This window comes from Hipposideros armiger, unplaced genomic scaffold (genome assembly GCF_001890085.2).
Source record: "Hipposideros armiger isolate ML-2016 unplaced genomic scaffold, ASM189008v1 scaffold_94, whole genome shotgun sequence".
NCBI classification, from domain to species: Eukaryota; Metazoa; Chordata; class Mammalia; order Chiroptera; family Hipposideridae; genus Hipposideros; species Hipposideros armiger.
Window position 1 is genome coordinate 72,503 of NW_017731444.1, and position 20,855 is coordinate 93,357.

Genomic DNA, 20,855 nt, shown 5'->3' on the forward strand with positions numbered 1-20,855 from the left:
GGGAAGAGCGCAATGATGGTGCCAACTTGGGCCAGTGAAGCAACATCCTCCACAACTAGACTGAAGAACAAAAGGACAGCAATTTGTCTGTTCCCCTTCCCCCAATTCCTCAGTGCTGTTCCCATCCCCCAATTCCCCAATAAAAATCTTTAAAAAAGAAAAAAAGAAAATTTTAGAACTAAAAAATATAATATCAAAAATTAAAACTCATTGAATGGACTCAACAGCAGAATGGAAAAGAGAGAGTAAAGAATCAGTAAGTTGAAGACAGAACAATAGAAATTACCCAGTCTAAACAGCAGAGGAAATTAACTGCAAAGGCTGAACCTCAGAGATCTGTGAAACTATCACAGAAAAATCTTAACATTCATGTTATTGGCATATTAGGAGAGGAGAAAGAAGATGGTGCTGAAAAAATATTTAAAAACATGATGGCTGAAAATTCTCCAAATTTGGCAAAACAATCAAACAAAAATACCCCATGAACCTACAAATACAAGAAGTTTAGGGCCGGCCGAGTGGTGCGTTGGTTAGGATTTGGCTTGGGACGCCAACTCTGAGCAGCAGGGCACTGGTTGGGATCCTGCATTTGAGGGCCAGTGACACTGCACCCTCTACAGCTAAGATGGTGAACAACAACTCGACCTGGAGCTGGGCTGCGGTGAGTCGCCAGCGACGGCGTAGGCTGCAGTGGGGCTAGCTGGCAGCAGGCGTGAGCTTTCGTGAGCTGCCATGAGCCGCCGTGAGCGGCTGTCAAATGGCCGGCAAGTGACTGCCTCACACGGGAAGAGCACAATGATAATACCAACATGGGCCAGTGAAGCAATGTCCTCCACAACAAGACTGAAGAACCAAAGGACAGGAAATTGTCTGTTGCCCTTCCCCAATTCCCCAACACTGTTCCTCTCCCCCAGTTCCCCAATAAAATCTTTAAAAAAAAAGTTTAGTGAACCTGAAACAGGATTAAACCTTGAGATAGCCACACCAATACATATCAGAGTCAAACTCCTGAAAAGGAAAATCTTGACAAGTGCAAAGGAAAGTTGCCAGAGAGGAACACCCTTACCTATAGGGGAAAACAATTTGAGTGAAAGTGAATTTCTCCTAAGAAACCATGGAAGCCAGAGGGAAGTGGCACAACATTTTTCAAGTTCTGGAAGAGAGCCATCAACCTAGAAATCTATAAGCAGTGAAAATATCCTTCAAGAATGAAGGGGGAATCGAGACATGGGGGAATCCATTTCAGATGAAGGAAAACTAAGAATTTGTTGCCAACAGACCTACCCTAAAGGAATGACTAAAGGAAGTTTGGTCAAAATAGAAAGCAAATGATAAAAGAAGGAATCTTGGAACATTAAGGACTGAAGAACACAGTGATAAAACCAGTGCACCACTGAATTGTATAGTTTAAAATAGTGAGTTCTTGTGGTAGCATTTTTGAGTTTTGTATATGCTGTCCTAGGAATCCTGATGAAATACTGGATTTTCAAAAGAGAAAAGAAAACCATTCTATCTCTGTATAAATGAGCACCTAAACAGGGAAGAAGAAGAAGAATTTTAAAATGTAGGGAACTTGTCGTTTTCTCTTCTGCAAGACCTGTGTATGGAGATAAAATACCAATGAAGGTAGGGACCTGGGTAGCACCCTCCTTTCCTGAATTTTAGCTTCTCCCCACATCTGCCTGTCATATCAGCCAAGGTCCCCACTGTGAAAATCCTGGACTGAATATTAATGGCAATCAAAATCCAAGCACGTTTTTCTCTTTTTTTTAATTCTAAGTTGTGAATTCATTCCCCATCCTGGATTGACCAAGTGCCCAATAGCAACCTTCAATATAAGCCAAAATTAAGAACAAACATACACACATGCAAGTTACCTTTGGAAAAATAACTGTTAAAGGTGATCTTTTCCCCTATGCCTTTAAAAAATAATCAGCTGTTGGTAAAATAAAATTGATTTCCGTTAACTAATACGCTTTTTACTTCTCTAGCAGTACACATCTAAGTCCCTGCTCATTTTTTGGTTTTGTTTTTTTCTGACATCCAGGTAGTACAGTGTGTCTCACCAAAGGGACCCCTTGCTTGTTCGAGAACATACTTTTTTGGAGCTACTTACATTCCTTACTTGGGTAAGTCCCTATAAGTTGTCATCTTATCAACTTAGTGAATAGTTTCTCCCATGATCTAGATGTGGACTCATGATTTACTATTATACTTTGGTCAGAAGCTCATGATGCCCAATTTGTAGGCCTCCAACTCCCGCTCTGATTGCAGGTGGAGGGTTGATGTGCTTGACATGTTACTCACAGAATGTATTCCAGGAGGAAAAACGATTGGCTCGACATATGTCAGTCTAACCATGTGCAAGCCCATGTCCTCAGTGTCAGAGGGAAGGCAAAATTGAATAAGTTCTAGTTGGAGATAACAGAAGGTGAGGGCTGCAATGGGAGTTTGGATGACTCAGCCAGGTGCCCACCCAACTCTTTTTGTGAGGAAAGTGAAGAAAGGCCATGGCAGGAGGGTACCGATGAGCTGGGAACATTCATAGGAGCAATGGCTCCATGCTGCAGGGCCATCCAGAAAGGCTGACCAGCGATGCCCATCTTGCTGGGGTAACCAGAAGCTGCAGACATCCAAAGAGACATGGAGAAGAACCTCTAGAATGAGGATCTCAGCACTGCTCCACAGTACATTAGAAACCAGGTTTTCTCCTGAATGTTGTTATATGAACCAGGAAACTCTGAAAGAAGCATGACTTGGGTCAGAAAATTAAGGAAATGAGGAAAGAGGCAGAGCGGAGCCGCTTACTTACACTTTCTAGTTTAAAACATTAAAATAAAAGCAAAAACATTCCAGAGCCTAAGATTCTGTATGTGTTCTCTGAGATTTAGTGGTGACACTGAGTGGGTTGTCAAAGTCAATGTCAGAGCTGAAGGTCCAGGAAGATACTGAGAGAAGCTAGGTATCACTGTCATTTGTGTGAAGTGTTTGCATCTCCTATGATCTTGTCACATTCTCATTAGGCCCTCTTTCACAGGTGATGACAACAAGCTGCCCAAAAAAACTGAACAAATGTAAGTCTTCATTTTTATTTATTTGTTTATTTATTTATTTCAAAGTTGGGTTACTTAGAAGTTGTGGCTGTTCTGTCTTCCTCCTTTTGAAGTCAGCAGTGGGTGAGATGTCTGGTTTATGAGATGAGCAGAGCTCTGTAGTTTCCCAGGAGGCTCCCAGCCCATCTGTCAGCTGGGAGTCCAGGCTGCAGACCCTGCCAACTTGACTATGTGCTCCTCCTTCCAGAATCAGGAGACTTCCTACCTGCATTTAAGTGGCATAACTCTTCTTAATATGCTTTCTGCATAGTGCAGTTTATATTGGGGGCTCTCCTAAAAAATAAAGCATCCTGAAACCCATTGGAAGAATCTGTGTGGAACTCCTCTGGCCTGAGGAGCGTTTCCTCTGGACTTGACACTCAGACTTATGGAACAAAACTAGGATGTGAACTCAGGCAGGCCGTGCAACTTTAGAAAGGTCCTAGTGTTGACGTCTCTTAACCAGCATAAAGTAGAAAACCAAAGACAGGAAATAAACTCATTAATGTTTGTATTAGTCTTTTTGGGTTGCCATAACAAAATACCACAGACTGGGTGGCTTAAACAGTAGAACTTTATTTTCTCACAATTCTGGAGGCTAGAAGTGCAAGATCAAGGTGTCAGCAAGGTTGGTTTCTGGTGAGGCCTCTCTCCTGAGTTGTTGCAGACCACCACCTTCTCTCACTGTGCCCTCACATGGCCTTTCCTCTGTGTTCATGTGAAGAGAGAGAGAGATCTCTGGTGTCTCTTCTTATAAGGAAATATAATCACACTACAGAAATTTAGAAAACAGAGAAAATAAAATCATAATTCCTCCTCTAAGATACAAGAGTATCTTAATGGGTATCTTCCTGGTTTTTTGTTTTTTAATTATACATTTAGGTTTTGTATGGCTGTAATTATAGTGTGTGTGCAGTCTTTTTTTTGAGGGTTTTCTTTACTTACTCAGCAAGTCAGCCACATTCTGATATTTTGGTGGGTATGTATAGTCTTGCTTTGTACCTGCTTGTGCTTCCATGCTAGCTGTGCTTAGCCACTGCACTGGGTCCTCATTCGGGACCCTTAGACATTTCACCTAAACAAAATTCACTGGTGCCCAGCTTCAGGGACTGGTATTGAGGGGTACTGGGGCCCACATTGGGGATTTTCTGAATCACAGAGCTGGTGGAACTTGGGCCTTGTGGTGTCCCAGCGAAGGCCGCGCAGCGCCATCCAGGTACAGAGCAGCCCCTTCCCTTGTCATAGGTCCCAGACCTCCCATCCAGGCCCATGTTATGAGTCAGTAGCCAGGCGGCTTTGTATTAAGCTGTTGTCTGAGAAGGCAAAGCAGCGGGGAGGCCTGGCCAGTGTTGGCACTGAGTGATGTTTGAATCCAGTTAGGTGGGAGGAAGGGCATCTTTATGTATCTTTGAAGTTGGCCTCTATAAAGCTTCGCCCGTAGTGTCCAGGTGTGGAGGATTCTGGTTTTACCTGGAAGTGGCCCAGCCCATCGGCAGTGTCCCTGCCTGGCCCCTTCATACCAGGGCATACCCCTCTGCCGTTGCCCGGCCAACAGTCTTCAGGATATGTTGATCCTTGGAGCTGTCGTTCTGTTATGTGTCCTTTTTCTGTCCCTTTTTCTTCTGCCTAACTCAGATCTCTTACCTACAATTTGGAGGCGTGGTGAGGGAGCTGAGGAGGAAACTGGAAGAGTCGGCAGGGTGGTGTGGCCCAGTGCGAAAGCTCCAGGCTGAGAGCAGGCCTGAGTTCGAGTCTGCCATTAATTTTCTGTGGCCTTGGACAACTTATTCCACCTCCAGAGGCCCTATTTGCTTCTTCTATAAGAAAAGAGAGTTAGACCAGAACATTTCTGTGGTCCCCGCTGCTTTCAAACTCCTATTGCCTTCCTTTACCCTTATAAGATTCTTGGGCTTAAAAACAGACATATTCTTAGGTGAGGCTTTATCAGCTCCTTGCAGGCACCTCCTTGCCTTTTAGGGCCTCAGGGATGAGGCCCTGCCTGCTATAATTATCCTAATAAGACCCTGGGTCTCTTTCCCCTCAAGCAGTGGTTCTCAACAAAGGGCAATTTTGCTGCACCACCCCTAGCAGTCTACCCCAAACCAGGGACATTTGGCAGTCTGGAGACATTTTTGGTTGTCACAGCTGGGGCTACTACTGGCATCAAATGGATAGAGGCCAGGGGTGCTGCTAAACATCTTCTAAGCACAGCACAGATGCCACAACAAAGAATTATCTGGCCCAAAATGCTGAGATTGAGAAACCCTGTTCTAAAGGGAATTACAATGACCTGGATTTTCAAGGTACCTTGGTGGCAGTCCCTATACTGCCAAAGAAAAAAATCCTTACACTGACTTTGGAAGTGAGAAGTCAGAGAGAAAGAGCAAGATTGATTGGCGGTGGAGGGGGTGGAGGGGTGCTCCTTTAGGAGGGGAATACTTCCCCTTAGAAACATGCTCTGTTTTCTAGATCAGGTAAGCTGCTGGGAAAGTGGTCTGCAGCTGTTAATTTGCATTTAAGTGAAGCCCATCTTATCCCCAGAGTAATCTCTTTTGTCTCTGGAGGTTCCAGTAACATTTTAGCAGGCGTGGGGAGGAGGTGACATGATGGTGTGGTGCAGTTGGTCCCTGGAAAAGCAGCACGTCTGTATCACGATACTGAAGGAGATTCCAGGTGCTTGGGCAGCTGCTCGTGGGTGGACGGGTCAGGGAGCCCACGTGGTTTTCTACCGCTGGATCATAAACTTGGAGGGTTGGTCTTTTGAGCAGAATTAAGAAGAGCTGGCTTTTCTTTTCTTATTTATCATGATTTAACAGAAAAAAGTATAAATCAGATGGGACACATAGCTTTTAAAAGGTTTGGAAATCAACAAGTTTCATTTTTTGCACTTTTCTCATTCTGTTTAAAAACCAGCCCCACAGGGAACATCATTTTTGTGCGTGCAGCTTTTGATGAAACCTTGTGATGCTATAGTTAACCCTTATTTTTTGTTTTTAAAGTAGGCTCTTGTCCCAGGTATATGCTGCTGTTATTGAGGCTGTTTTGGCTGGTATTGCATGTTATGCTAAAACTTCCAGTCTAACAAAGGTAATTTAAATACCATGTTCCTCTTTCCTTAGATGTTATTTTAATGTAAAACTTACTGTTCATCTGGGTGGGATTTTTTGGTTTTGTTTTGGGTGTTTTGATACCTTGTAGTACTCAGTTTTGTGTGAGCTTGGGCCTCAGCAGAGCTGGCACCAGAGACACCTTTAGAGCGCTGAGCTTATGCTGCCTGTACTGCCTGTTACCGGGCTGCCCTTGTCTTATGAATGACAAACTAATCCACACTTCTTTGTAGATACCTGGTGGTGTTACAGAAAAATCATTCTGTAGCAAGTTATTTTTTACTTCAGAGTGTTTTAAAAAAGGCTTTTAAAAAATATATAGGTTATTCTACTGTGAATTTTAATAAAATTAGGTAAGTTTGTTTTGAGCTACACAGTTTGATTTCCTATAATTCAGTGTTAAAAAAAAAAACACATCTAAAGATTAGAAAATCTGACTTGCTTTTTCTTGACAAGCACATGTGTTCTCGTCCTCTGACCTTTATCTTCCTTGCTGTTTTGCTGTTAACCTGCCCTGCTGAGTTGGATTCCTATATCTGACCCAGTAAGGAGATGTGAAGAGTCGGCTTGATGCCTCCCAATGCCAATAGGACCTTTCCTGAAGGAAGCCATTTGACATTGGAAAGGTTGTGTATGATGTAGATACCAGAGAGACTGTAGTGTAGTCACCAGTTCCTTGCCATCTCCCCTCCTCACTGAACTTGAATCCCTGCTGCTGACTTGGGTTCGGTGCTGACCTCAGTTCTCACACCTTTGTTTTTTAACTGATCTTTTTTGTAACTCTAGCTAGTTGAATGTTCTTAGCATTGGGTAGAAACCCTGAGGCCAGGAGTGCCCTCCTCCAGGGCCAGGGGACAGGGGAAGACAACGAGCATTTCCAGACCTCACAGTGCCACCATCCCAGCTGCCTGAATGAAGTGTTTCCTATGAACCCAGCCTGAAGAAAGCAGGCTCCTAAATAGCCATGTAGAGGGGAGGTGCACAGCGTTCTCCTGGCCAGGTGTTAGAAGGGCTCCTCCTATCAGTGATGTGTACACTTGCCTGCTGTGAAAGCTAATTGCTTCTGGTTTGTTATTGGTTTTACAGGCCAAGGAGGTAGCTGAGCAGATCCTGGGATCTGGGTTAGATGCCTTTGAGTTACTGCAGTTTAAGGCAGCCGTACGGTAAGCAATGGCTTATATATTCTTATAAGGAATTTTTTTTTAATGTTTGATTTTTTTTTTTTTTAAGATTTTATTGGGGAATTGGGAGAGGGGAACAGTGTTGGGGAATTGGAGAAGGGGAACAGACAAGTTGCTGTCCTTTTGTTCTTCAGTCTAGTTGTGGAGGACATCGCTTCACTGGCCCATGTTGGTATTATCATGCTCTCTTCCCGGGTGAGGCAGATCGGTCGCTGGCCTCTGGACGGCCGCTCATGGCGGCTCTAGGCAGCTCACACTGGCTGCCGGCCACACACTGTAGCTTATGGCAGCCCACTGCAGCAGGGGCTACAGCCTACGCCATCACCGGCGACTCACAGCAGCCCAGCTCCAGATCGAGCTGTAGTTCAGCATCTTAGCTTTAGAGGGCAGTGTCACTGGCCCTCATGTGGGATCCGAACCAGGGCCCTGCTGCTCAGAGCTGGTATCTCAAGCCAGCTTTTAACCAATATGCCACTCAGCCAGCCCTAATGTTTGATTTTTAAAGACTCTTTTCTTCCTTGTATTTGATATGCCATTTCTCCTTTGAGAAACGTTCTGGTAAAATAATGGGATATGTGGAGGAGAATCATTTATGATCAGGGCTTTGAGAGGCCAGTGAGCCACAGATGGAGGAGCTGTATGAGAAAGAGTCAGACACATGTCCTGACACTGGAATGGGATGCAGATCAATACTGGAACCATTAGAGACCTGGCAAACCCAGCTCAGAGGTTAAAAAGATGAAGCTGGGAACATGAGTGGTGAGGTTTGTTAGGGTCAGGGGCCTTGGGCATGTGAAGACAGTCACTGCTTAGAAGAGGCTTGCCCTGGGCTTTATCTGCCTCTCACGTGATAGAAACCCTGAGTCTGGCTGTGTCTCAGGGCCTTGATGTTCTAGATATTTGGCTCCCTGTCAGTCTTCCCATCACACATCCCCTGGCACACCATAGTATATCTCTGTGTGGTCCTTTTCCATAGCTAAACCTTCCTGAACCTACTCCACTTAACCCACTGTTGAATGTGGGGACCACTAAGTACACTGTTATCAAAGGAGGCAAAAGACACCAATATTGGGGAGTTTCTTTAAGAACACTTCTGGGATGTACACTGTGGTACCTCAGCTCCATGCCTTACATTTTGTTGCATCTATAGCCCTGAGTAGTGAAAAGGAGCATGTAGAAAGATAAGTCAGTCAGTTGACCTAACAAGAAGAATTCTATTTCTACAGCCACAGGAGTGGCAGGAAAGGCCAGATCTCTTTGGCACAAGATTTTAGGCTTGCCTCAGGTCTCCTTTCCTCTGGGTCTTCTGGGTCTTATAGCTCTGGCCATGAAAGGAGAGAGAGAGAGAGAGAGAGAGAGAGAGAGAGAGAGGAGATGGGGAGAGGGAGTGGGAAAGAGGGAGAGACGGGGAGGGGGAGAGGAGGTGAGGGAATCCCTTAAGGCCTCGCACTGGCCTAGACTGTCTTTTCTTGGTGACCTAAGTTTGAAGAAGCTTCTTTGTTTTCCAGCTGTGTGACTTTGGGCAAGACAGGGAGCTGCCTGTGTATCTGTTTCCCCATCTTTCCACCTCATACAGTGATTGGGCATGTAAATGTTAGCTGCTATGACACTGGTCTTCTCTGTTACCACTGACATGACTGACATATAGACATCCCATTCCTCCTTTCCTCTGGGCCTTGCCAGGTCACTCAGCCTTTCCAGGGCAGGCTACCTCTCAACCCCAAGGCCTCCTAAGCCTGGGTGTACCACACTAGCTGAAGAAAGGAACAAAGAGAACACCAGGCAATGGGAGGAGAGTCTCCCGGGGCCAGTCCTCTACCTAGAGCCCCACCCCCTTCTCTCCACAAGGTCAGTTCACTGACTACCCTTGAACTGCATCAGGTTAGCAAATCATCTCCCAAGAGGAACACAGGACCTGGCCTCTGCTTAGACCTCAAGCAGGGATGGCAGCTTGACCCAAAGGTGGTAAATGAGGAGGAAGATCTGGACAGGATGTCAGGGCTATGGGGTAGGAGACCCCGGGTCAGTAGGAGACTGGGAGGGTCACTCCCAGTCTGCAGGGGGCAATGCTCCTGTCACATGGTTCTCTCCTGCTCTGTCCAAAAGTTAAGACAGCCCTGATAATCTGCACAGAGGCATGGCCATGACTGGAGTGAGACTCTGGCCCCTCACTTGGCAAGTGTGCTGTGAGGGCTCAGCATCGGTGCAGTGCAGCAGCAGGGTTCTGGGGAGGGCACCTGCCAGTGGTCGGCAAGAGCAGATTGACCTTGGTTTTGTTTGTCTGCAGCTCCAAGATGGCTTTTCATATACATGCTGTGAATAATCAGGGAAGGTGAGTATATGTTTGTGGTGCATCCTCATTTGGGCGAGTTTTAGAAGCAAAAAGAGAAGAAAGGCTACCTCGTAACTGCTGGTATGGGTGGTCTTCTCACAGTTCCACAGCTGGCAGTGGCATCACTCCAGGGTTGAGCGTGGGGCTGGCTGTACTCGGCTGAGACCTTGTACCCTGAGTGCTTCCCAATGAACACCTGAGGGGTGGGAGCAGGATGGGGACCCAGTTCCCTCCAAGAAGCCTACCTACTAATTCTGCATACATGCAACCAAGTATTTTGAAAACACATGAGAGAAATCTGGGTCTCTGGGTTGCTGCCATGTTGATGAAAGAGAACGTTGTAAATGTAATGAATGTCCCTCCCATCTCTTTCCTCTTCTAGAATCGTGCCTCTGGACAGTGAAGATAGCTTATACTTTGTGAAGACGGTAAGCAGAGCTCATACAGGTCATCTGGCAGGGAATGGCCTATAGAGGGACATCTTCAAGGGGGGAGGTAAGAGTGGGTGGGATTCTTGGGCAGCCCATTATGTACCTGAGGGAACTGGTTCCTTTCAGAACTGTTCCAGCTGCATCAGTGGTGGGCCTGTACTTTCAGAGGGTGCCGGGGCAGCTGTGCCAGGCCACCACATCCACACTCCCATGCCTAGGCTCCCCTCGGTCCAGAACCTTAGCTGGGGGCTTGGGAAAGAACCCTCTTCCTAAGGTCAGGAAGGCCTCCTCCAAGTGACTGAGGTTTCTCTGACCTGTTATGGAAATGGCAGCTGAGGACAAGCCCGCCCCAACACACACCAACACGTTTTCAGTGGCTTCTAAGTGTTCCAAGGCCTCTGTTGATACCCCTAATGGAGGCCTGTGAACATAAACGAAAAGAAACAAAAAGTCAGAGCCCTGAGTCTCCAGGAAAGTGGGGTAGTCCAGAGCAGAACTTTCCAACCCATGTGCTGAGGGCACACTGATGGGTCATGGGAATGGTTTAGAGATACAAAAATATTGGTCCCTAGGTGGGCTGGCATGGCCTAGGGGAGCTAGATTTTCTAGATCTGTTAATCCCAGCCAGAAGCCAAGACCCCATTTACCCTATTGCATCCTGATGTGAAGATTGGCAAGCAGTGCATGAGAGGATGGTGGATGCCAGCCAGCCAAGGTTCTGGCTGCACTGTATGTGGGCACAAGTTATATCTTGAGTCTGTTCTGTGGCTACTGCCTGAGCCTTAATTCCTGTAAGCTTTTGGTCACTGGGAACTAGGTGGGCAGCTCTGGATGACTCAATGTAAACGCATGCCTGCCACCATCACCAGTGGAAAAGCAGTAATGTTATCTACAGAGAGAATTTTTTAAGGTTGTGAGTAATTCCTGTTTTTATAATGTATCTGCTTGTATCTGTCTGCATTTTGTGTTGATGTTCTTTTAGTTCAATTAGTTTTAGTTCAGTTAGTTCAACTGAGACTTTTTTTTGACATCATCAAGATGCTGGGAAATGCTTTCTGATATTTAGGCAATAATGCTGTATCTCCTTGCTAGACTTTCAGTTCCCTGACTTTCCTCCTTAGACTCTTATGCAATGCTCTGGAAGGTGCTTTGCATAGAAGTGGGTGATTAGGAGTCCAGTAGGCTCATACTACTATGTTAAGTGTGCATTCAGCAGCAGCTAATGAAATTGGAAAGGAGAGATGGGAAGTTGGTGCTTTCTGTACAAATCCTGTCCTCTTACAGGCAGAGAGGAAGTTCTGCGTCTTCCTGCAAGCATCCCTATTGATTTCTCCTCACATGTACTATATTCCTACAGTACTTACAGTTTGTACTACATAAATCAGGGAGTAATTCTACTAAGGTGTCAAATGATGACTCTTTTATAAGAATGTTCTTGTCTCTCCAACTATACATTATAAGGTTTCCTGAATATAGGGACCGTGTTTTGTATATTTTCTCCCCATGCTACATGGTGCGAAGTACATAGCAAGTGTCTAACAAATGCTACATGTATTCTTTTTCATGTTCTCTCTCCCCTTCCTCAGTGCCAGATGCCTAATATGAAAGGGAGGGATTGGAAACCCACGGGATTTGTCTTCCTGATTGATCTGGGAACCAAACAAGTGGGGTTCCCACTATCACTTAAGAGGGACCATGTGGCCCAGGAAGATTCTGTATCTTCAGATACTCAGAATTCTTTGAAACAGATTTAGATAAACCTTCCAGTTGTCCAGCCTAATTAGAAAGTTAACTAAAATACAAAATGCTACCTATCACTTTTGTATTGGGTTGTCGGAAAAGTCATGATGTATATTTTCTATGTTTTTCGTTGCAAAAATGCGTCATGACTTTTCTGACAACCCAATACATTCTTTTTATCATGACAACATGGAAAATTAGGACTTTGGCTTTAATTGTGGTTTTTTCTTTTCAACTGCTTTTTTTTTTTTTTAAGAATCTAGCAATTCCTTCAAGAGCCCTCAGTCTTTTGTCTCTGTTCTTAGGGTGGAGCAGTGTCCCAGGCTGACACAACAGTGTGTCGGAATAGACTCTGGCTTCAGGAGCTCTGCACCTAGCCATTTAGTGACGTCAGGCTAGGAGGGGACAGGACCTGAGAGGGCTCATCGTGCTACCTACCCCCATGTCCCACCACAGATTGTCACAGTCATCTCAGACCCTGGCCCTGGCTCATCCAAATTCCTACATTTCTGCTAGATTTCCCCAGAATTGTTCCATTTTCACTAGTTTTAACTGATAAATTAGGGCTTTTTACCAGCCATTCAGGAGCTCTCTCTGAGTTGCTACAATTTTTTTTCCAGCCTACTGAAGCCTCTAGTTTTTGTCTTGCCATAAAAGCTTAAATAACTTTCTTTTAATTTTGTTGGTACTGAAAGTACCATTTGTAGGTTTTGACGTGTACCCCAAAATATCCATAAAGACACGTATACCAAACGAATGACCACCTTTCCAAACTTGTTCAGAACTTGAGCCCACACCTAACATTGAGTTAGTGAGAGTATGGACATGCTGAGATGTGAAGAGTATGTGAGTGTACAGACACCTAGAAGAAACACCTCCCCCTGGGGACTAGTCAATGTTAAGAATGAAGGCTATTGTGTTGCCTCTTAGGGAGGATAAGCAGTTTGAGGGAGTTTATAGGAACATAAAGATATTTTTATAGCCCAAGAGTGTCTCTGATCAAGAAGCAATTGTAAGGAAGCTTGTGTGATCCTGAAGTCATCTCCAAGCTCTGAGATATACTTCAGGATAATTTGAGTTTTTCTTAGAGACTCTCCAGTATTCTTTTGAAATGCACCTTGAAGCAGTATTTTGTGGTCTATTTCTTATGGATCTGTCCCTGAGTTTAAGACTGACAACTGGTCTAACTCTGTTTTCTAATTTGATATAGGCTTGTATGACTGTCTATGACATTCCTGACTTGCTGGGAGGAAGGGGGTGCTTAGGATCTGTGGTGTTCTCAGAATCATTTTTAACATCGCAGATCTTGGTTAAAGAAAAAGGTAAGTAAATATATGTGGTCTTTGGAGAGGAAGCTTGAAATTTTTCGTTTATTTGTTTTGATCAAAATAAACCGTAAACTAAGTCAAAAGACCAGCAATAAACTTGTGAAAGTATTAGAACACTTATAATAAAGGGAATATATCCTAATTTATGAAGAGTTCTTACAAATTAATAAGAAAAAGACAAGCTTCCCAATGGTAAATGGACAAAAAATAGAACTGGAAAACAAAACGGAGCTATGTTTATATATAACATATATTATCTTCACATATACATATATATGAATATGTATAGCCTTACTAGTAATCAAGAAGTAGCAGTTTGAAGCAATAAGTAGGATCTATTTTTTCTACCCAATATGTTGGCAAAAAAATTCTAGAAAATGATAATTATCCAGTGCTGATAGGATGAGCCTGATCATGTTTTGTTTGATTTTGATTACGTACACATGTACTACCTTGATAAAAATTATAAGTATAAATAAAAAGGACTAATTCCCAGAACTCTTCATTTAAATGTGTGTTTCTATTTGTTGTAAAAAATAATGGAGTTAATCACATGGGGAAACCTTTCATTAGTCGCCCTGTCTCCAGATGAGGAAGTTTTCGTTTTCCAAGGGCATCAGACTCTGTATTAATAAGAGGAGCCCTTGCTCCTGAGGAGCAGAAGGGCGTTAGCCATCTGGAGCCTGCCCGGTGGGCTCAGGTGGTGGGCATTAACCTGCATGTCTGTGGTCTTCCTACAGATGGCACTGTTACCACAGAAACCAGCTCCATAGTCCTGACAGCCGCCATACCCAGATTCTGCTCCTGGCTGGTTAGTGTCATTCAAGTGAAGTGGACGTAAACATGGAGAAATCGGGGAAAGCATTTGAGGAAGAGCCTCTTCATTGGGTCTCTGGTGGGATGTCACACCCTGAACTAGCTACTGTTCAAGAATGGAAGTTTTTTATCTCAGCTCTTTTCTCTTTATACTAACGAATCTAGTTTCTTTAATTCTCTCATAATCTTAGAAAAGGTCTAAAAGAAAGAAACTAAGTTTTCTGGATCCCTGTTAAATTGTGAAAGGAAGAAACTAACACCCTCATGTTATAGATGAGGAGATTGAGGCTTAGAAATTGGCCAACCTGTCCAAGGTCACACAGATAGTGAGGAGTAGTTCATGTGGCTCCCTTGTTTGACGAGAATGGTTAGTGCTAAGTTTGTACAGCAGTGTGTCTCTGTGTGTGGAAAGGTCCCATCTTCATTGGTGGGACTTGGTCTGAAACTCTGGTGCCTTGGGACATAGAAAGTATGACAGCAGTGAGCTTGGTAATGATCTGAGTACCCATTTTAGAAGCTGTTCATATTCTGTTTCTACAATTCTGACTTGAATAGGGAAGAACAAGAGTTATCTTCTAACATGAACATGTTTAAGTGAGAACGCACTCAGAAAATATTTTTATATGCTGTCTTTCCTTTGTTCCTAAAAATAGTTGTTTTTTTCCTCTGAAGTGAAATGTAAGTGGAGACTAACACATCCTTTCTACATATCATACGCTCATTTAGCTGGACCTCAGATCCCAGTGAGAGAGCCCACCATGGCCTTGGGCTCTGAGCCTTGATGACCAGTAGCCAACTCTGCCAGCAGTCAGGACCTGGAAGACTAGATTTGGTGGAGGGACGCCCAGACAGTTGCCTAGAAATATTTGAACACAGGATCGGGGGGAGAGGAACCTAGCAAAGTTCTGGCCATGAAATAGTACCTGAAAATCTGTACTCTTTTTGGACACAGGTAGAAGATAATGAAGTAAAATTGCCTGAGAAAACCAAGCAAGGAGTGAAAGTAAGCAGCCTTCTTATTCTTAAATGTTAACATATCAAAATGAAATGTAAACAATTTATAAAGATAATTTAAAATATCTCAGGGCTAATTTAAAGGATCTGTACTTCTTTGTCTCAACTCCTGTGTGCATTCTTTCCCTTCCCAGTAGAGCTCTAGAAATAATCATTTATGGGGTACACAGTTAGAGGGGTTCTTTCTGCTATTTAAACTTTTTGGTGTGTGTGTATGTGTTTTAATATCCCAGTACCATTAAAAGCAGATCTCAGAATGGACTATACACACAGAGCTAGAGATCAAAGCTTTAGTCCAAGGAGAGCTGCCTCTGGTGGATATAAATCCACTGAATCCACTGGAACATGAACAAGCATTTCAGGCTTTGGTGCCTGGACTCAGAGAGGACCGTACATTCTTTTTCTCAGCACAAGTCAAGGATTCCAGTAACATGACAAAGAGCCAGGCAGTGCCAAAGGCAGTGGAAGAAGTTGGGTATATCAGCAGCTTTTGTAGACAGACAAATTTGGGCAGGACTTTCAATTCTGTGAATGTTTATGCTATAAATCACTTGCTCTTTGTGTTTCTTTATTTTTTAAAGGAGGATGAATGTTTCCTGGGCACTTTTCTAACAGGAGGAGAAGGGGCATACCTTTTCTCCAGCAATCCACAGTGCTGTCCTGAGGAAGGTGAGCTGTCTCTGGGTTCCTGTTTTGCACAGATGTTGTGCTTAATAATGCAGCTGATACTTGAAAAGATTTGTTGGTGTAGAAGTGTTTTTTTACAGCTTTTCTCCTTTGATCCACTCATTTTGCAGATGAGCAGATGAGGAAACTTGTGCTGGGAAGGGCTAGCCCCGACTGCACCTGGTCCTCTTGTTGCTGCCTGAGAATTGCTCTCAGAATGGGCTAGACTAGAGCAACAACATGTCCAGAAATAGAATCTGTGGAGCTAAACGAAATCTGGATGAATTTTCTATTGTTATGTAGCAAATTACCACAAATTCAATAGCTTGAAACAACACGCATTTATTATCTGACAGTTCTATAGGTCAGAAGTCCAGGGCAGGTTTGGCTGAATTCATGTTTAGGGTCTCCTAAGCCCAAAATCAAGGCATCGGCCAGACTAGACTCATCTGGAGAGACTGGGAAAGAACCTGCGCCCAGACTCATCCAGATTGTTGGCAGAATCCAGTTCCTTTGAGTTGTAGCGCTAAGGTCCCTGTTTTGCTGCTGGCTGTGAGCCAGGACCACTCTTAGCTCCTCCTCCCTATGGTCCTTGCCCTGTGACTCCTCCATCTCGGCAACAGAGAACCTCCCTTGCGTTGTTGAATCTCTCTCACTCTTTTACTGTGTCCGAATTCCTCTTCTGCTACCAGCCAGAGAAAAGTGCTTATAAAGGGCTCCTGTGATTAGAGGAGGCCCACTCAGATCATCTCCCTTTGCCCTGTAAGGTTACATGAATGCCAGAGTAACATCAGGGATGAGTATTGTGGGGGCCATCTTAAATTCATGCCTACCACAATCTACCCTCTGACCCCCACAGTACATGCCTCTCCCACATGCAAAATACAGTGACTGCTTTCCCAGGGCCTCATCCCATTATGGTAACAGTTCAAAGTCCTAAATCTCTTCAGCTCAAAACTCCCAAATCTCATCATGAATATCATCTAAATCAGGTGTAAATGAGGCTCTGCATGTGTAGTCCATTGAGCACTCTCCATCTGTGGACTTATGACACTACAGAGCAAATTATCTGCCCCAGCCCTCCCTCCCAACACATAAGGTGGGACTAGCATAACAGTGACATTCAGGTTCAAAAAGGGAGGACCACAACTAGACTGAAGAACAAAAAGGACAGCAACTTGTCTGTTCCCCTTCCCCCAATTCCCCAGCTCTGTTCCCATTCCCCAATTCCCCAATAAAAATCTTTAAAAAAAAAAAAAAAAGGGAGGACAAGGCAGCTTTGAAATCTAACTGGGCAGACTCCAGTTCCTGGATTAGGTAGGTGTCAAGGCCCCAGAATAGTCCTCCTGGGCTCTTAGCTCTGGTTCCACCTTCTAAACTCTTCCTTTTTCCCTCTGGGCTTGTGGCTACACCTCTGTCATCCTTCCTTTTTCATGAAGATGGACTTTGTAGCTGAGTAGTTTTTATCAGCCTACTTCTTAGCAGTAAAATTTTGGGATCCAACAATCTCCGTCTGTTCCTTTCCGTCTAAGATGGCAGTGTTTTTGCTAATAGAAAATTCTCAAGAACTTTATTGGTCTTCTATGGGTTTCATGGGGATTTATGTTCTCTTTTGGTTTCTTCACAATAACATTTTCTTATGAGTCCTAATTTTTCCATGTTGGATGTGGACATTTTGTGGAAGAAGAGTTGTGACTTTGCTACACAAATTTCTCAAACTCTCCTAAGCAAATCCCCTTTCTGGATAATTTGCTCTTGAAAATATTCTTTTCGGTGGCACATTTCTCAGATCACTGGTTCAGCTGCTGCTCCTTCATCCACATATGAGACAAAGCTCATGGAGTTCTGGTGTCTCCACAAAACCCTGAAGTCATAGGGAATAGCGCTTATAGCCGTGCCTGTGCTAGGGCCCCTGCATCGCCGCCTCTCCAGATCCTGCCTGGTGCAGAGGACCAGAGTCAGGACCATTTGTGGAGGGTTGGGCGTGCGTGACAGCGCTACCAGCCTTGGGGCGGGATTGCAGTGTTTGTAAAGCAGGTCGTAGACACAACATGGAGGTCTTTGTGCTCTGTCATAGTTGAGCCAATTCTAATATTTAGCAAGGATATTGCCAAATTAGTTTGTACCTTCCCAGCAAACGGCCTTGCTAGAAAAAGAATGTTACATTGTTTGAATTATCCAGCAAGATTCAGTGTATCCTGAGGTCTTTACACAAGAATAAAGGCACAGCCAGGGATTTCTGAAGCCTTATCAGTCACACTCTTGTGAGAGCTTAGATTTTTCAGACTTTCTCAGTTTCTGAGGGAAATGTAGTTTGAATTAAGGGATGGTTTCATGAGGCCAGAAAATTCAGTAGAAGCAGAGAATCTAAACAGGAGTCTGCTTTTGGCTGTGTGTTAAAAGATGCACCACTTTGGGACTCGGGTAAGTTTTGTGGAGCTTGAAGTTTATGCCACCCACTTGGGGGCTCTCTTAAAGAAAAATAACGCAAAATGGTTAGGGCTCTTCTTAGGGCCTCAGAAGGAGCTCGGGCAAGTGAGGGGTCCTGAAGCTTACCTGTCATTAGTGTCTTAGTAAATCTGCCTCTACTTGAGACTGTGATGAGTTTCAAATTTATCTGTTCCCAAACTCTGGAGGCCTTTAAAAAGCTCTTTTGGCGTGCATTATTTGATCGATCTTTATACCCTCACCCCATAGAAGGTAAAAATTTGCCTGAGATCTATAGTGCAAATTAATGGTAGCATCTGGAGGGTAGTCTAGGTCTTCTGATTTTCAGTCCAGGGATGGCCCGGCTCACTCCATATGGATAAGAAAACTGGTCATTCTCTTCCCTTGAAATGCTTCCAGTCCTGGAACCTTTTCCCTTTCCCAGTTAGTGACTGCTGCTATCGTGAGACTTCTTACACAGCTTCCTATTCGTTCATGACTTTCATGTGCCCTTTCTCACCCCCACCCTGCTGACTTTGGTCAGGAAGGCTGCCCAGTACCTAGTCCTCGGGACCACACTTTAGAATTTTACTGCAAAAGCCTATATCCCTAAATAGTGTCTTGTTTTTTGTTTTGTTTTTTGTTTGTACGCTCTTCCCGGGCGAGGCAGATCGGTCGCCGGCTTCTGGGTGGCCGCTCATGGCGGCTGCTGGCCACTCACCCTGGTTGCTGGCTACACATGGTAGCGCATGGCAACCCAGGGCAGCAGAAGCTGCAGTCCACACCGTCGCTAGTGACTCACGGCCACCCAGCTCCAGGTTGAGCTGTTGTTCAGCATCTTAGCTGTGGAGGGCCGTGTCACTGGCCCTCATATGTGGGATCCGAACCGGGGCCCTCTGGCATCCCAAGCCAGCTCTGAACCAACGCGCCACTCAGCCGGCCCGTGTCTTGTTTTTTAATGTATTACAAATAGAATCATACTCTACATGTTCTGGGACTTGCTTTTTCCCCTCAATATTCTTTTCCTAATATTCATCCAGATTGTTGTGTGCAGCCCTATAGTTCATTCACTTTCATGGCTCCATAGGATTCCTTTGTATGAAAATGTGTTATTTGTCCTTTTGATTCTTGATGGACATTTGGGCTGTTCAGAATTTTTTTGCTCTTGGAGACAGCACTGTCGTGAGTATTCTTGTACACATCTCCTGGTGCACATGACACCAGGAAGACGCCTCACAACGTACCTTTTTTGCTGTATTCTTAAAGAACAAAATTCAACCAAGTAAATAGGAAGATCTAATTTGCTTTATTAAGCGATTCGTGAATTGGGCAGCATCCTATCTAGCAACTAAAAGGGCGTTCCAATGAGTTGTACAAAATGGAAGGTTTTCACAGGCAGAAAGAGGGTGAGACTAAAAAGTTAAAAGACTAGATTGTTTCAGGCAAAGATGCCTTCCCTTGGCAGAAGGTAGATTACCTCACTGGCGTTGATCAGAAATTCCCCACTGGTTTAAAATTCCACTCCTGGGAGAGGCTAAAACTGCAATTAGGTTAGTTATTAAGCTTTGGTGGTTTAGCAAAAGTGACTTCATTTTGGGTTTGTTGTTCCTTTTTAACAACATGTAAAAACATAATTGTCATCTGTTGTCTCAGTCCCCTGATTTTCCTGTTAATTTCTGACTAGTTGCACCGACCAGTATTAAAATCTCTGGTTAGTCAGTATGTCGGCCTTCCCTGAACGTTTGCCACTTTGATGTTGTTTTTGACATCACTAGATACAGAATTGTCTGTGCTTTGCACGAATAGTCAGCCCTTCCAGCAGGCCTGCCCTTCTCCCTCATAAGACCACAGAGCTAGAGGGGAGGTCATGTGAATAGACCCATGCTAAAACACCACAGATGTCCACTGTTCTTACCAAGCTTCCGTAGAATTTCTCAAATAATGCTTCTCAGTTTTGTTGTATAACTATGGTCCATTTCATAGTCCTTAAATAGTTGTCTTTAACCACTAGTCCAGTTTTTTGTTGTTGTTGTTGTAGTTTTTTTAAATTGGGGAATTGGGGGATGGGAACAGCGCTGGGGATTTGGGGGAAGGGGAACAGACAAGTTGCTGTCCTTTTGTTCTTCAGACTAGTTTTGGAGGATGTTGCTTCACTGGCCCAAGTTGGCACCATCATTGTGCTCTTCCCAGGCGAGGCAGATCAGTCGCCGGCTTCTGGACGGCCGCTCACGGCGGCTTGAGGGCCACTCACGCTGGATGCCGGCCACACACGGTAGCCCATGGCAACCCACTGCAGCAGGGGCTGCAGCCTACGCTGGCGACTCAGGGCAGCCCAGCTCCAGGTTGAGCTGTTTGAGCTGTTGTTCAGCATCTTAGCTGTAGAGGGCAGTGTCACTGGCCCTCATATGTGGGATCCGAACTGGGGCCCTCTGGCGTCCCAAGCCAGTTCTTAACCAATGCGCCACTCGGCCGGCCCACCACTAGTCCAGTTTTGTTCCTGCTTCTTGGGGAGAGGATTTGCCAAAGTTCTCACAGCCATTTCAGAAGTCATACCCCTCAGGACTTTTGAAAGATATTTTCACTTGGTAAGGAATTCTAGGTTGACAGTTTCTTTCTGTGCTTTACAGATGCTGTTCTACCCTACTATCTTCTTGCTTGCATTGTTTCTGAGCCGAAATATACTGCCATCCTTATCTTTGTCCCTTTCTGCAAAAGGTTTTT

At 44.5% G+C, this 20,855-nt stretch overlaps 1 protein-coding gene across 1 annotated transcript in view; it reads left to right on the forward strand.

The window, feature by feature from the left end:
* Window positions 1–20,855, forward strand: part of DNAAF9 (dynein axonemal assembly factor 9) — a 144,424-nt gene that overhangs the window by 58,144 nt on the left and 65,425 nt on the right. The window contains exons 11-20 of the mRNA XM_019645665.1: window positions 2,048–2,129; window positions 3,038–3,074; window positions 6,092–6,179; window positions 7,286–7,362; window positions 9,668–9,712; window positions 10,095–10,140; window positions 13,094–13,205; window positions 13,952–14,022; window positions 14,980–15,030; window positions 15,623–15,710. Coding sequence (XP_019501210.1) covers window positions 2,048–2,129; window positions 3,038–3,074; window positions 6,092–6,179; window positions 7,286–7,362; window positions 9,668–9,712; window positions 10,095–10,140; window positions 13,094–13,205; window positions 13,952–14,022; window positions 14,980–15,030; window positions 15,623–15,710 — 697 coding nt within the window. The remainder of the gene's footprint in view (window positions 1–2,047; window positions 2,130–3,037; window positions 3,075–6,091; window positions 6,180–7,285; window positions 7,363–9,667; window positions 9,713–10,094; window positions 10,141–13,093; window positions 13,206–13,951; window positions 14,023–14,979; window positions 15,031–15,622; window positions 15,711–20,855) is intronic.